The 17,358-nt window shown below is 35.1% G+C and overlaps 1 protein-coding gene across 2 annotated transcripts in view; it reads left to right on the forward strand.

The window, feature by feature from the left end:
- LOC110032399 (ankyrin repeat, PH and SEC7 domain containing protein secG) overlaps positions 1 to 17,358 on the forward strand; it is a 54,448-nt gene that overhangs the window by 11,465 nt on the left and 25,625 nt on the right. For both annotated transcript variants that reach the window (XM_020736025.1, XM_020736024.1), the window contains exons 5-6: positions 8,059 to 8,198; positions 12,745 to 12,831. In XM_020736025.1, the coding sequence (XP_020591684.1) occupies positions 8,059 to 8,198; positions 12,745 to 12,831 (227 nt within the window). The remainder of the gene's footprint in view (positions 1 to 8,058; positions 8,199 to 12,744; positions 12,832 to 17,358) is intronic.

Here is a 17,358-nt window from a genome sequence, read left to right on the forward strand (position 1 = left end):
AATTTTCATAAGTGAAATTAAATACATCTTCCTTATTAGTCTTTAAAAAGTGAAATACATCTTTTCATGCATAGTTAAGGTGGTATATATGTAAAAATTGAAGTTTAGGTGTTAGATATGTAAATAAATAAGAACTAAGCGGTGTGTATGTTAGATATGTAAATAACTCGTTGACACCTTCCTTATTAGTCTTGATCTTCTGGTCTTTCTGCTCGTGAGAAAAGGCGAGGTAATGCTGCATCCTTACAGATTACCTCTTGTTCCGAATCTAAACTGTCCATGATGTTGGTAGGGTCACATCGATACGTATACATGCATTTTTATAGGCATATATTTTGATACTAGACTTTAACAAACTTCCATTGGGAAGCAACTAGTTGTACTGAATTTAAGTCTGAAAATTACAACCAAAAGAATGTGAAAACCTGAAATTGCAAGAAAAGTAACACACAACACTAAACTTGGTGCATCTAGTGTGGAGGTGGTGTCGGCTAGGAATTTGGAAGGTGGCTGCAGCAGGAAAAGGAATTAGCAGGTTGCTGTTTCTGGGTAATCAACCTCAAGTATGGAGGGGGAGAACACAGCCGGTATGCTATTTTAGGTGGGCACCAACAAGTATTGAGTGGGGAGGGGAGCTGGAAAGGCTGGACTAGGTGTTGGAGAGCAGCGACTGAGGACTGACAATAGCTTGGCCGCTGTTTAGGGGGTGACAACAAGGGGTCAGCGGTGAAGATGAAGGGGAGCAATATAAGAAAGAGTGGGGAAGGATAGAAGATTCACACCACCTCAATACTATGATACTGTCAGAGCACCACTAAAAACTCTTGGATACAATCCTGAAAGGGAAATGAAGATGCTCGCAGCTGTTCCGAAACAAACACAACAAAACCTAACCTTAGATACCAATGAAAATAAATAAATAATAAGTCCTAGGATAATTAGCAATGACCTAATTACCATTGGGCGGCACTCTCAAACTGACCAGAGAGATGGCTTACCCTCAGGACATTTGGACCGAACCGATCCAGATACGGACGCCCGCATCAGTCTCCCAAAGTTGGGGGAGCTTCGACCTCATCCGTCGAAGCTTCTGACTCCTCATAATATGGAGTTAGGTCGGCCATGTTGAAGGTAACAAAAATGTTGTAGTCTCTTTTTAAAGTCAATCTTGTAGGGGTTGCGATAGAGACCAAATGCTGCGAATCACCAACGATACACAATTATATGTATCGTCTAAGTAGTATATGGAATTGAGTCTGTCTATCAATCCCACGAGTAATGAGCGAACTCCCAAAATCTGAAAAAGTTCTATCCTATTAGTTTTTAGTTTAGCTTGAATGTTTGAGTTTTAGTGGTTTTAAAAGTATCTAAACTTAATTTTTACAACGTTGAAAATCCTAGTATAAATTTATGAGGGAATCAAACGATTAAGAGTATCTCCTCTGATTTGGGTCCTAAAAGCCTGAGGTTAATAAAGTGACAGGATTAATGATGACAATCATGAATAAATCTCTCCTTAGTCCTTCCTAATGACAATAAAAAAATATGGACAACAAGCTTGTTTGCTTTCCTCATTCAAGTGAAAATCTCAGTATTCAGTATTTTCCAACAAGATTGCACAAACCTAAAAGTAATATTCTTATTCTCCTACTTTAATGAGTTTAACCTAGTTGTTCTACTAAAGATTTTTCCAAAATTAAAAGATCACTAGTTTTAACTTAACTGGTCAGGTTGAATGTAAATAAAGATTGAAAGGTAAAAACTTCACCACAACAATGTTTCACATAAGTTAAATACACGAAAATTAAATCCTAGAACCTCTACTCATCAAATCAGAGGAGAAAAAAGAATTAGTAACTAATCATGTTTTCAAATAACATGTAACATATCTTATTACTCAAAAGTAAATATAGTACACAAGTTTAGAAACAAAAACCATGATAGATTACATCCTTGATTTGCAATTTCGTTATCCACTCATCCTCTTCATAGTTCATTGACAATCACTAAGACTAGCCGACCTATCTCCCAAATCATCTCTCTAATTTATATTCACAGCCACCCTCACAATCTCTCTGACTCTCTCCCTGACAAAATTTTGCTCCTTTACAGATTGAGAAGAACACGAGAGAAACACACATAGCGTCTACACAGTGAGCGAGAGAGTCCCACTCAGCCTTCGAAATTTTCCTCTTAAGTCCTTTCATGCCACGCGAGGTATCTACGTCAAATGAAACCATCCTAACTCTCAGAGCAGTTAGCCGACACTAGAGTTCTGCCATAGAGCACCAACATTTTCCTCACTTGATGTCTCCTTCCTCAAAGTGTTCCTGTAGGGAGCACCTTGGCGCCACAGATGTCTATTTTCTGGTGTGGCTCCTTGACACCACTGGAAGTAGCGCTTAAGTGTCAGCCTCTCAGTTTGGAGTCGGGGTATATACACCACTAAGTGGGGTAGTCACATCACTCTGGTGTGGCTATGCCAGCTTTGGGTGTAGTTATGCCCGACTTCAAGCACTTATGCGCCATAAATGTGGCACCTCTATTCCATGCTTTTGGTTGGATTCTGTGTGGGAAGCTCCTTGCATGTTACTTTTGGTGAGAAATGGGATGCTTCCTTTAAGTTTAATGTATTGTTAAGCTTTCATTAGTACCTGTATCCTATAATTGCACATAAAAATAACTGTAAAAGCATAAATGTGATAAATAGTAGAGGAAAATGCATGAAAAGGTAGACAAATATAACACATTTTAAACGCATCATGTTTTATTCAATTTCTAGAGGATCTTGAAAGGTCCATTTGCTCTGGATTTGTGATGCTCAAAGATTTCATGAGACACCTCTCTTTCTTCAATCTGATTCACACTAGATCTCCCTTCGAAAAAATCACCTTCCTAGTTTTATTATTTTGCTCCTGGTACTTGTGGTTCTGCTTGGCGATTCCTTTCCCACGTCTTGATGTAACCTCCGAATCTTCAGCACCCCAGTCTCAAAATCCACACTAAGCTCTGAAGTAGGAATTATATCTCAAGTGGGGTGAGTGGATTGTGCCCTTACAGAATCTCAAAGCGAGTATGCTCTATATTCTAACTCATATACCTATCGTAAGCAAATTTTGCTTGGGCTAGAATTAGATCTCACTGTTTGATGTTCTTCCCTATAAAGCACCTTAGGAGATTCCCCATACTTATGTTCACTACCTCTGTCTAATCATCTGTTTGTGGGTGAGCTGCTGAACTGAACTGAAGTTTATTACCGCTAGCTACCTCCATAAGGTCCTCCAAAAGTGACCCATGAGTTTAACATATCTGTCAGAAGTAATGGTCATTGGTATCTCATGTAGTCTCATTATTCTCGGAAATACAAATCAGTTACATATGATGCATTCAATTTCCCATGAAATGAGCCATCTTTGAAAACCCGTCAACTACTACCATCACTCAATTCTTATTCCTTTGTGCCTTAGGAAGGCCCACAACGAAAACTGGTATTGGTAATGATGTATATAGCTCTGTATTCTGCACCGCAGTTTTTGTTAGGTGACATTCTGCACTGCCTGACATACCTCTCCACATCCCTCATTAGGGGTGTAAATGAGCCAAGTTTAAGCGAGGGATCAACTTTTGTTCAACTCGTTAAAAAGTATTATTGTTTGTGTTCGGCTCATTTATACATTGAGCACAAAAATTTTGTTTGTGTTCGCTCGTTTGCTTAGCGAGTATAACACAAGCTGTTTGCGAACAATGAGTCTTTTTGACAACTCTAGCACACATTTGTAGGATATTATGGGTAGTGGTGAGATTTAAATCATATTATTTATATTAACATTTTCATTTAAATAGAATTTAATATATTTTTATTTTATTTTTTAATTAATTATTTTAATTGATTATAAATCATTGTGGCCTTGTAGTCAATTAAATTATTTAAAAATAATACTCATCAATTATATATATATATATATATATATATAATTTAATTATTTCGAGTCAAAACGAGTTGAACACAAACAAAAAAATCTTTGTTCTTGTTCGGCTTGTTTATTTATCGAGCTCAGCAAAGTTATTTGTGATCGACTTGTTTGCTTAGCTAACAAATCGAACACGAGTTACTTAATAAGCCAAACACGAGCTGTTTGCGAACAACGAGCCGTTTTGACAGCTTATCCTTTGCTTGTCTTGGTCATAAAAATGTTTCATCATAAATAAGAGGATATTGTCTCTTCCAAAATGACATGTTGATCCCTCGCTGTGATTTCGTTGCATCGGTTCCTAAGGGATAAATTAGTCTTTTATTAACCTAAGGATAATTTAGCCTTTTATTATTTATAATTGTTTAGTATAAATAGGCCATAATAGGTTTAGGGTTAGGTATGCGTGAGATTATTTTTGTATGTTTTATGTTTAGCGTTTTGGCGAGACAGCCTCCCTCTTGAATTGTAGGATTTGGGAGAGATCGGCTACCTCTCAAATTGTAGTTGCTTATATTATGTATTCGTGTTGAGTGTTTTGGATTATTGAGGAAAAAATTTGCTTTACCATAATTTCTGTGGGAAATTGTGCATATTTTTGTGTCGAATCATTTCATAGTGGTTTCAGAGCTCTCAATTCCCGAGCTATCAACAACTACATTGCTCAATGCAGCATCTGTATTCTTCGACACCGATCTCGCGATACAGTCACAATTAGAGCTTGCAGAGAAGACAGCGATGGGGTTGCAACTTGCAGAAAACCGAAAATTCCTTCTTTTTTCGCGGAGAAGGTAACGACTGGATTGCAACTTACAAAGATCTGTAACTCCCATCTTTTGCCTCCTGCTTTCGACAGTTGCGATCAATGCTACCTAGGAAGGCGCTGACAGGATTGCAACCTACAGAGGCCTGAAACTACATCTTTAGCCTCCTCCCGCTCCGTTTTGAAGATCGTGATATACAATGATCCGAAACTCCTGTGCTTACTAGGAAGGCGATGAAGGATCTTCTGACTCCTGTGTAGACTGACGAGTTAAGCTTGTTGGGAAGCATCAAGATTCAAGCTGATTTTTCAATGAACCGGGTACGGAGATTGCAACTTGCCCTAATGATAGAAAAGTCGCAATTTGATCCAATTGACCGCGATCAAACAAAGATAAATAGTTTTGATTCAAATAAACTACGGGATCGCGACATACATGTTTCATAAACGACAAGAAGTAATGGTGGCAAAAAGTAGATGATTTGGATGAGAAATTAGAGGAGCATATGACCAAATCAGATCCGGAATGGATGAGCATTTCCTATCAATCGAGAGGCGATTTAAGTCCTTGGAGGGGCGCTTTTCATCTATGGAGAGCAAATTTACAATATTGGAAGAAATGATGAAGAAATTGGTCGAGTGTCACACAAACCCATAGGTCCTTGCAGTAGGATTGAGCGGCGGTGTTAGTAGCATAGTCGTGGAAGTACTTGGAAGGAATAAAGCGACATTCAGACAATTTGAACGAGCCTTGACAGACTGAATGGGGCGGTGTGTGGTTCAAGGATGGAGAAGATTGATTCAAAGGATTTTAGCTATGAACATGGAACTACAGTGGTTGTGACACAGATAGAGGGCTGCGTCCAAAGTGCCAGTGTCTTATGTTGCAGTAGCCTTTCGGGCGGAAGGCGTGGTATAGCTTATGGGGACTATGGGGTGAGACAAACTTATGGAAGGGGGGAATTCAATATGGGTCACGGAATGGAATCCAACCGCTACTTCATGGGTGAAATGAACTTCAGTTGAGAGAATTGGGGAGGAGACTTGTGCATAAGGAAGACACATGAATGGGTATGCTGAGTGGAGCATGATTTCTCGGTAAATGGGCTAAATGGGGAGAAGCTCATAGCAGAAGGGTTATATTTAGAGGGAAAAGTGCTAGCATATTTTTAGTAGAGGGAGGCTAAATACCCGATCTCCTCATGGTAGGAATTTAAGGATTACTTGTTGGAATTTTTCCTGACCATTTAGGAAGGAGACCTGCACGAGCAATTCCTTACATTGACTCAGGGAAGGACTGTTATAGAGTATATGGAGAGATTCAAGTTATTGTTAGAGCATCTGAGGGAAATTTCTAAAGCAGTATTTGAGGAAGACTTCATGAAGGGCCTAAAGCCCGAAATACGTGCTTCACTTTGTCAGTTGAAACTGCCAAGAAATTATGTTTTTTGTGTGATGAGAAGTTTTTCCTGGAACACCATTGCAAAAATCGAACATTACAGGTTCTCATAATATATGATGAGGAGGTAGGGGAGGAAAAAATAGGGAAAGCTGTCGGGGAGGAGGAGCACATTCATTTTTTTCCACTTTGAGGACAATGTATCTTTTTGGGCTGAGAGTATTATTATGCCGGTGCCTAAGGCGTAGTTGTCTTTTATTAACCTAAGGGTAATTTAGTCTTTTATTATTTATAATTGTTTTGTATAAATGACCATAATATGTTTAGGATTAGGTATGCATGAGATTATTGTTGTGATTCTTAGGTTTAGGGTTTGGGAGAGGCTTCCTACCTCTCAAATTATAGGATTTGGGAGAGATCACCAACCTCTCAAATTGCAGTTGCTTATCTTATGTATTCGTGTTGAGTGTTTTCGATTATTGAAGAAAAAATCTGCTTTGCCCTTATTTCTATTGGAAATCATGTTGATTTCTACGCCAAATCGTATTAGACTCTCTTAATGAACATATGGGAACACTCTAATCTGTTTTGGTGGAACAAATTGCCATTAAATATGTGATACTGTCTTGCAGGTCTTTCCTAATACTAATCCCAATTATCCCTCAAATCCTCATCTACCTTCTGCAGCTCCTTCACCACCTCAAATCCTACAACTCTAGCTTGCATGGAGGTGATCAGTAGGTGGCGACGACTCAAGAACTCTGTTACTCGATTCTGACTCCAACGGAAAGCAAACTTAACACAACACTAAGCTTGGGTGGAGGTGGTGTCGGCTAGGGGTTTGGAAGGTGCCAATAATAGGAACACAATCGATATGTTGTTTCAGGTAGACGACAACAATCAGGAGTTGGAGGGCAACAGCTGAGGACAAACTGCAGCTTGGCCGTTGTTCAGGTGGCTGCAACAAGGTGAAAAATTGCGAGGATGAAGGGGAGCGATGTAGGAAAAAGTGGGGGAAGAGTAGAAGAGGATACACACCACCTCAAGACCGAGATACAACTGGAGCATAATTCAAAACCCTTGTATACAACCCTAGAAGGGAATTGGAGATGTCGACGGTTATCCCAAAACAAACACTGCAAAAACTAACATTAGACACCAACAAATCAAATAAATAGTCATAGGATAACTACGAGTGACCCCACTCCTAATGGGCGGCACTCCCAATGTGAACAGAGGGCCGACCTCTAAAGTGATCAGAGGGCTAGCCGATCCTCAGAAATTTTAGACTGATCAGGTCCAAATACAGACAGTAGCATCAAATATAGTTTTCTGTCTCATCATTCATCATCGGTCTTCTAAGATTTGGTCGTGAAGGGGGTTTTCATCCCTTGACATTTCCGTGTGTTTCCGTTTTCTAGTAAACAAGTTGTAGAATGACTTTCAATTCTTAGATTTTCTTGCATTTGTTAGAAAACAATTTAATATGCCTTCTTCATTAATAGTGACTAATTTTGTTTTAGAAAGAATGAGGCCTCCTAGATGATGATATCCTCAAATAGCCGGATTAAGGGTAATGTTGAGATTGAAAAAAATGATGATGATGATGATGCTGAATTTACTAGATGAAGCTTTAGGAAGTCGTGAGCCTATGTTGAGAAGAATCTTAGTTAGCACTATATTCAAGATATACTTGTGCTCTAACACCAAATTTATAGCTCTTAACAGGAAATATTCACAAAGGTGGAAACTTTATAATTTGGATATGCTTATTTTTATTTGATGATAATTTTGTTATCATGCTGATAATGATAATTTGCAATCATGTTCTTAAATCTTTTTTATATCTTAAAATTGTTAATTATTGTTTGTTTTTACATTCATTCCATAACAGACCCTTTTTTCTTAAAACTAATAACTTGTAGGAGACATTGAGTTATTGAAGCTTTTACTTTCCAAAGGAGTAAATGTTGAGTCAGAAAGTGATGCTGGGACTCCATTAATTTGGGCTGCTGGCCACGGGCAACAAGATTCAGTGAAGGTTTTGTTGGAGCACAAAGCTAATGTAAGCTGTGATAATGGCGGTTAATATTACTCTTTAAACTTAGTATGAGGAGAATAAACATGGGATTTTTTTATTGAAGTTCATTCTTTTGTTTGTGTGAAAAAGTACAAGTACTTGCATATGCATAAATAAATTACTACCTAAGAAAAAAATAAATCTGAAATTGAGCTTAATTCTGTAATAAAAAATTAACAGCACAACAAAAATAGAAAGTAAATGACAATGGATTGCTGGATTGTTATTGTTGTATTAATATTTAACTAAAAGTGCATTTTTTTGTTTTTTTTGTTTTTTTTTTTTTTTTGTGTTTATGTTGGTGTGACTCATCAGAGAGATGAAGGTTATGGAAGAACATAAAGGGTGAGCATATGTGTGGGGACCAATTAGAGAGAGGGTGAGATGGAGGGATAAAGAGAAGGTTATCTTTGTTGAATTTCCTTCTTTTCCTTTTTAGATTTGCCACCCAATCATGAGAGCTAAAATTTGCAATTGGAGTGGGTCTCATGTCATTTTATATATATACCCTAAACCCTAAACCCTGGTTCACAAACGCAGCTCCCCTTTCCACCTCACAAATAGTCCGATGTTTCCGCAGATGTATCATGATTCTGTTGCAGGACATTGAGATTGCAATCTCATAAAAAAAGTAGAGAAAAAAACAGGCAAACCAACAATATTCTTCTCTGACACCGAAATTTCAAATCGTGCAGGAAAATACAAATTTAGACTAGTTGGAAAATTTTCAATTATGTCGCTTTATGATGAAGATTATCAGGAAGGTTTTGAAGATTTCAAACTAGTTGGAGCTTGGCAGGTGGGTTTTTTCGACAGAAGACATGTTATGATACAACTGAGCATAGAAAAAGATTATACATGGATTTTCTCAAAGAAATTCATCACAACCGAGGGCAATCATATGAAATTACTCAAATAGACCCCTGATTTTGATCTCAGTCAAGAACCCCCAATTGCACCTATATGGTTCTCATTACCATGGTTCTGTTCTCATTACCTGAACTCAAGCTTCAATTCTTTGACCTACCTATCTTATATGCAATTGGGACTATCCTTGGAGAATATTTGGAGGTAGATATACCTACTGTTCATTTCTCAAAGTCCTCTATTGCAAGGATTTTGATTGAAAGAGATATTACACTACCAGATGTAGAAGAAGTCTGACTTGACTCTGCTCACAATGGTTATTCAATGGTTATCATTATGAAACAAAAACCTTACTACTGCAAACACTGCAAGATGTTTGGACACCCGCAAGAGAAATGTTTCAGATTGCACCCACAGTTGAGAACCAATAGTTAAAAGCAGTAACATGCTGTCAGTGCACCCCACATGACTGAACGCGCTCCCAGCAAACTTGATGACAGCCAACCTAAGGAGAGAATCACCACAAGACAGAAGTTGGTATCTGCCATTGAGAACTCTTCTCCTGATCATTCTATAAGCGATAATGTTTGGACAAAAAATCATGATTGTCTCGCAGCTCCTATTCAAGAAGCATCAGCCACAAAGGTGACAATTCATAGTTCACATACGCTGGAACCTATTGCTGTGACAACGACTAACTTTCCTTCTACTGCGATTCAAATATCTAATTAGACCGAAGATCATATGAGTCAGTCTTCAGAAAAAAAATGGCAGGTTTACACTTCTCGGCAGAAGAAGAAGACTGGGGGCACACTCCAACTTGGAAACTTAATGGATTATACTTTGGTTTCTGCTGATAATGACACGCACTTCAAAGTTTGTTATCTTGCTCCGCTCCTAAAACTAGAGGAAGAGGCATGACTAAATTGGCTTGTTCCTAACTACTTTTTTTCTACATGTTTTAAATTTTTTTGAGTTTATCTGAATCTTTTTTGTTTGGGTATTGTATGAGTAGGGTGTCTCTATTGGGCCCTCTCATACAACCGTTATATATCTTTTCTATTTCAATAAAATCAGCCCTTGGGCTTTTCATTATATATATATATATATCATCGATTGCCGTGCAGAGCTCCGCTCACATAAATATTTAGATAAACAAAAAATAGCTTAAATTTATATAATATTTAAATGATGATAGTTATTCAACCACTTGATACTCACAAAATGAAGTCCAATTTGGATGTGAATAAAGTTATTTAAATCGTTTCTACAATTTAGATACGCTTGTGCAATCCATTTTGCAAAATGACGTTTAGATGAAAATATTTTACTGGGGGGGATGATTTCATGTAAAAATGAAGTCCCACGTGCATGAGTCCACTTAAAAATGCCGACAATTTGCCATCACGCTCATCAAATGTAACCTCAAACATGATGGAAAACATGATGCGTCTATTAGAAACCCAAAATCGAATTCAACAACGCGTCGTTTCCGGGGGACGGCTTAGCACTTACACAATGATGATTCATGTCATGATTTTTTCAAAAAGTTTATGCTGGCTGTCGACTATCTAACACAACCCTCCACTTTTCATATCCGGACTTGGGACTGGAAACGACAGTGCTATGCTTGTGCTAAGCCAAATGAAATTTTTTGCAATGAAAGAATTTTTTTGGTGGACATAGAGATTAATTTTTAAGTTTCGGTGCCTCAGGTGATATTGTTAAAGTAACACTATTTTTATTATTTAAAGTGTGTTTAGATTTTGAAGTAGAGCTTTTAGTGGATAGATGACTATTTTGTATCTTAAGGGATCATTTTTTTAGTAGGTAGACTCCCGATTACATCTTTGCACAGTCAAGTGTTCTTTCCTTTAGTTTACGTCTTGAAAGTGACAAATTTTAACTAATACAATTTGTTTTACTCAAGCAAGTTCGTTGATTGATAGTAAGTTATAATTTAGGTTAAACACTCGAAGCATAAAGTCAAATACCTCATAATAGAATGAGGAAATTTATTTCAACCATTTCAATAATTATCTCATTTATAATCTGGACAGTTATTTTTTGTGACTTGGGTTTTAATTGTGAATTATGCCCTTATCTTCTTGTTATTATCCTAAGAATCTGATTACTCAATACTCTTCTCTTGGATATCATACAATGCAGATGGATTTCCAATGTGTATGTTGTAGTGGGCATCGTTTTGACTATTTAGAGGAATCTTATGTTATGGCAATTTGGGTTGCTTTTCCACCTCTGTGGATTCATTACTTACCTAATTTATTTTACTTCTCTTGGCAAAATTATTGGTAAGCTGCTTCAGGTGAATATTGTCATAACCAAGACGTTCAGATTGTCTATGGATAGTGTATTGGTTGAAATGGATGTCACTACCCTTTTGAGAAAAAAAATTAAATTGGTTACACAACTGGTGACTTATTGGCAATTGGTAGTGTTTGAAGGCATTCATTTTTATTGTTGTTTTTGCAAATTTTTTGGTCACTTCTTTTGATGCTTCATGGCACACAAAAAATCCCCAAGCCATTGTATAGTGGTGGAAATTTATATTATAAAAACCTTTCTTCTGATGCAATGGTGGTAATTTCAACTACTTCTGATCTGATTTGTAATCAAAGTTTTGAATCAACTTTAGTTCTTGCATCGGAATAAGTGCATTTCCGTGGTGCTAGCCCAACGGTAGGGATTGACCCTACACTTGAATGATTAGTGATCTAGACCATTATTGGGTTGTTGCTTATGATGATTTTTCTGTTGTTGGGGATCTAGACTTTCTGTCTGTTGGCTTTAATATTAGCATTTCTAGACCATAAGAGCTGGCTAATAAAATGTTTGGAATTATGTGTCCCTGAGGGAGAAGGAAAAATAAAATTCATTATCACTATCTAAAATATACCAAGTTTCAAGCTTGACGTTCTTGTTGAGGAGGTGGTTCATTTGCGAGCTACTAGCCTTGTCAGTATATTTTCTTTTTAGTTAAACTTTTCTTTTAGTAATATTTTGTAGTTGCTTTGTATTTTACTCTTTTTAATGACTGATGATAAAATTTGTTGTGTTTAAAAAAATGTTCCCATTCAAAACATTTTAAGCTGTAATGCTTAAGGTTGAGGGAGGCTCCAACAGTTAACTTTTTAGATCGTTTTTCTTGATGTGCTAGACGAAGAAATGTCTATTTCGATTAAATTCAATAGGCATAAGCATATGTAATCATCTATCTATGGTTGACAGGCATGGATATTTGTTATCATCAACAAATGTTGTTGCTCATGGAAAGAAAGGGAAATTTACATATATTCGACACAATTCTTTGATATTTACACTTATAACAGCTTGGCTTCACCTATGCATGAACAGATGTATTTCCCTTTTAAAAGATAGTGATGGTGGTATTTTTGATATGATGTTTAAGATTTAAGTGGCATGCACGTAAATATGAATGTTTAGGTGTTAGATTTGTGAATACATAAGAATTTTGTGGTATGTAACTATGTATTTAAATGCCCCTAGAAAAAAATATAGTTGTTAAGTGGCTGCTACCAAAGTAATCCTTATATCTAATTGCTTTCTCCCAGTTAAGCAGGTCATCTTTCTTATCTCGTTTGTCTATGTTTTTAAATTTAGATAATTATGGATTTGGTTGCAGCCTAATGCAGAGACCGAAGATGGTATTACCCCACTTTTGTCTGCTGTTGCTGCTGGATCGCTATCATGTCTGCAGCTTCTGATTGAGGTACTTGTACTAGTGAAATATAGAAAACTTCATGAAATAATGTAAGGTGATTGCAAACTTTTTTGGATTTATTTCATATAGGTTTTTGCTTTGGTTGTCAAACTTCTTATTTTCAAGTGCTCAAGTTTTGTTTTCTTAAATTTAACATGCAAATTTTTGTTTTATGTAGTCAATTTTAGTAGGCATGATAGTTCTATGCTAAGTGAACAATCTAATGTAATTCAAGGAACTTATTGATTGAAGAATATGATAAATTGTCACGTCTTGACTGCTATAATGTAACTACAAGGAGGCTTAATTTTCTTGTGGCATTGCATCATGTCGTCTATTTTTAAGAGACAATGTAAATATCTGCTTATTTCCGATTAACTTATGACTCTCTGACTAGATAGATAATTGTATTTCTTCTGAAGAGTTTGCTCTTTGAAAATTTCCTTGGTAGCTGGTTGAAAACATGAAACATCAATGATTTTATTTAAAGCAAGGCTTTTTCAATATAATTTGTTTTTCCTATGTAGCTTTTAGTTTCGTTTAGCCAGTTACTCCTTTGGTTGTAGAATTGTGTTTCTTGCTCTTATCTCTATCATTTCCTCTTAATTTACAACTTTTTTTTTAATGAGCTAAACTGCTGAAGTGACTAATGCGAATTTCCATAAACTGCACTATCAACCTTCATTGGAAACTGTAGAAAATAAGCAATGAAAGAAAAAAAAATCTTACGTCTCTCATTTACATCTTTGTACAAGAGGGCAGATATATATTCAACTCTCATAGGCATTATAAAATTATAAGGAGGAAAAAATATGGAAGGGCGGCGATCCTACGAGTAAGCACACATATTAGAATTATAGGGTCATAAAGAGATAGATCTAATGGTACAAAATCTTAATTTATGTGTTTTTAAGTTTTTTTCTATGCAAGGTTCATAAGTAAATAGATTCAACAATACAAAGACTTGTTTTGTGTGCATTAAACTCTTTGTTATGATTGGAACAAAAATACAACACCCCCTCAAATTAGATGGTAGAGATATTTCATTCTCAGTTTGCTCATGATATTCTTAAATATTGGGTTGCAAAGTTTTTTAGTGAATATGTCAGCCAGTTGATTTCTTGTGAACATATATGGAGTGCAAATCAAACTATTTTCCAATTTCTCTTTTATAAAGTGTATATCAATCTCAACATGCTTGGTACAATTATGTGGTATTTATAGGATTTTGTGTAGTATTGATGGCTGATTTGTCATCACAATATATTTTTATCGACTTAAATTTTTAAATCTTTTATAATTTTAACCCATAGAATCTTACTAATTCCTTGAACAATGTCTCTAAACTCGGCTTTAGCACTTGATCTTGAAATCATGGGTTGTTTTTGCTTTGCCAAATTCTGTGATTTCTTCCTAAGAATGTATAATACCTTGAAATAAACCTATCCACTGGTAATCTAACATAGTATGCAGTTGTGTATCTTTCAGCTTGTATGGTATTGTGTCCTTTGCATAATTTTTTTTTCTCGTCTTGATTTGAGATATTTGTGTATTTTATAAGTTTGTGCATACAACAACAACAACAACAAAGCCTTAATCCCATTATGTGGGGTCGGCTACATGAATCATTTTTCTCCATTGCGTCCTATTTAGTGGCATATTTTCATTTAGTTCTAATAAATTGAGATCATTTTTTATACAATAAGCTCAAGTCTTCCTAGGTCTACCTCTTCCTTTCTTAACATAAGTCGAATCTAAAACATCTACTCTCCTAATCGGATCATCAGATGGTTGATGCTTAATGTGACCAAACCATCTACGACGACTCTCCTAATCGGATCATCATTATAAGTTTGTACATGAATTGATTAATTAGACTTACTGCGAATGCATTTTCCAGACGAAGCGTGGGATAAGTAAATTAATTTTCTCACTAATATTATATATTGTCTTGTATCTACATTAGTTCCATTAATTTACAATTTTTATCCTGGTTCAGCTGGAGTTTCACACTAGTTGCACTGTACATATTGATCTCTTTTGGTAGATTCATTACATATTTCTGTTGGGAGAGAATATGTTTTGTTTAGATTGAGTCAATTTCATTCCCAAAAAAATATTTGAGTTTTTACTAACTCTTTAATTTAAAATTCTTTTGCAATTTTTTTTAGAGCTTTTCTCTTAATTGTCTTCTCTTGTAACAGTCATATTATCAACATACATAATAAAGATTGAGATTTTACCATCAAGAGATAACAGATTGAGATTTTACCCTCAAGAGAGTGTTATGAAGAAAGTATAGTCTCTTTAATTCTGTTTGTTTCTAGTTCCTTTCATAGCTTTTGTAAATCTGCCAAATCAAGTTCTTGGTAATTGGTTTAGTCTATATAGGGTTTTTTTCAGTCTACATACTTAATTCTTTTTAAAAGTGCTATGAAAATCTGTTGGTAGATCCATATAGACCTTTTTTTGATATCACCATATAAGAAATAAGTTTTTACATCATATTGCTATATCAGCTACTTATAATATGTTGCTAGGGATATCAAAATACGATTAGCATCTTTAACATAACAAAACATTTTTGATAATCAATCTCATATGATTGCCTATAGCATTTTGCTTCTAATCTTATTTTTTACCTTTCTTGACTTCCATCTATTTTGTATTTGAGCATGAAAATTCATTTGCATCCTACTGTTTTCTTTCTTTCTGGTAATTCAATGATCTCCCATGTATGATTTTTTTCTAAGGCATTCATCTCCTCTCATAACTTCTAATTTTTATTTTCAAATGCCCTAAAAAAATGAAAATATAATTTGGTGTTGATGTTGGTTAGAAATGTTTTATGATAGAGAGATTTTATAAAATGAGGTGTATTGAGAGATATGATATAAATAAGTGGTAGTAGATTGAATAGTGTTACCTGATAGCTCTTCGAAGTTTTGGACTTGTTGGAGATCTTGGTTGAGCTTATTTTTTACTGTATAGACCTGAAGGGGAACAATTGATATAAAGTTTTTAGTTGAAGGAATTTCTGTTATAGAAATGTCGAGATAAGAAATATCATCAAGATGGGAATTCTCCCCCTAAAGATGACTTTGAGGTAAGGAGCTATGGGTTTCATTGAAAGTGGCACCCATTGAAGTGATTTTTTTTTTATGGCTAGATGATGGCACTTATACATTTTTTGGGTGACAAAATATTTGATAAATACACAATTGAAGCTCTTGGGTCAATTTTTCTTCTATATTTTTTATGGATATGAATATAATGCATCCAAACCTTTTTAGAGGTATATGTGAGAAGTTATTTGTAAGAAAGAATTCTATTAAATAATATGATGAACTTTTGGAACCAATTTGTCATGAGGGTATTCTATTAATTAAAGAAGTATTTATTAGAACAATTTTTTCCTAATATTAATTTGGTATTTGATTATGTAGGTAAAGTGTCATAATTATCTTCAGAAGGTGATATTTTTTTATGTTGCTCTATTTTGTTGGAGAGTTTCACATAGGAATATTGGTGGATAATATTCTCTTTTTGAAAGAATGATTTTAATGTGATTAAAATAATCATGAGCATTATCAATTTAAAAATTTTTGAATGAATTTTTAACCATGACAGAGAATATGGGGAGTATAGTGGCAACATCATCTTTTTATTTAATTAAATATACTCATTTCTTTCGAGTGCAGTCATCAAAGATTGGTGGATAATATTCTCTTTTTGAAAGAATGATTTTAATTTGTGATTAAAATAATCATGAGCATTATCAATTTAAAAATTTTTGAATGAATTTTTAACCATTACAGAGAATATCGGGAGTATAGTGGCAACATCATCTTTTTATTTAATTAAATATACTCATTTCTTTCGAGTGCTGTCATCAATAAATATAACAAAACCTATGGCTCCAGAGATATTGGGGATTTTATAGGGCTCCTATATATTAGAATAAATTAATACAAAAGGACTATAAGATCTAGAGTTATTTTCAGGAAAGGGATCACACTAATGTTTAACAATTATTGAAGTTTGAAAATGAAAAATATGATGTTTGGATTTAGAAAAGGGAAAGAAACTTATAGTGAAGATTTGTATAAAAAAGATGTTCTAATTTATGATGATGTGTTTAGATTTTGTTGATGGTATAAGTGGTGGAGTATAATAGTTACCCTTAATATTCAATAATGTGGAACTCATTCTTTTCTCTAGCTTGCCCGATTATCTTTCCGTTAATGAAACCTTGAAACCCAATAATCAGTAAGAAATATGATTTGGTATTTGTTGTTTTTAAGTTAGTAAATATACAAAATGTTAATTGCAAGTTATCTATAGGGCTGCCAAAATGGCTCGTTCTTTGATAACAATTCTTGTTTGGCTCGTAAAGAAGCTTGTATTCGATTCATTCACTAAGTTAATGAGCCAAACACACATTTTTTTTTTGTGCTTGATATATAAACGAGCCAAACACGAACAATGATTTGTTTGTTCGTGTTCGGCTTGTTTTGGCTCAATATATATATATAT

Source organism: Phalaenopsis equestris, unplaced genomic scaffold, assembly GCF_001263595.1.
Source record: "Phalaenopsis equestris unplaced genomic scaffold, ASM126359v1 Scaffold000938, whole genome shotgun sequence".
Lineage (NCBI taxonomy): Eukaryota > Viridiplantae > Streptophyta > Magnoliopsida > Asparagales > Orchidaceae > Phalaenopsis > Phalaenopsis equestris.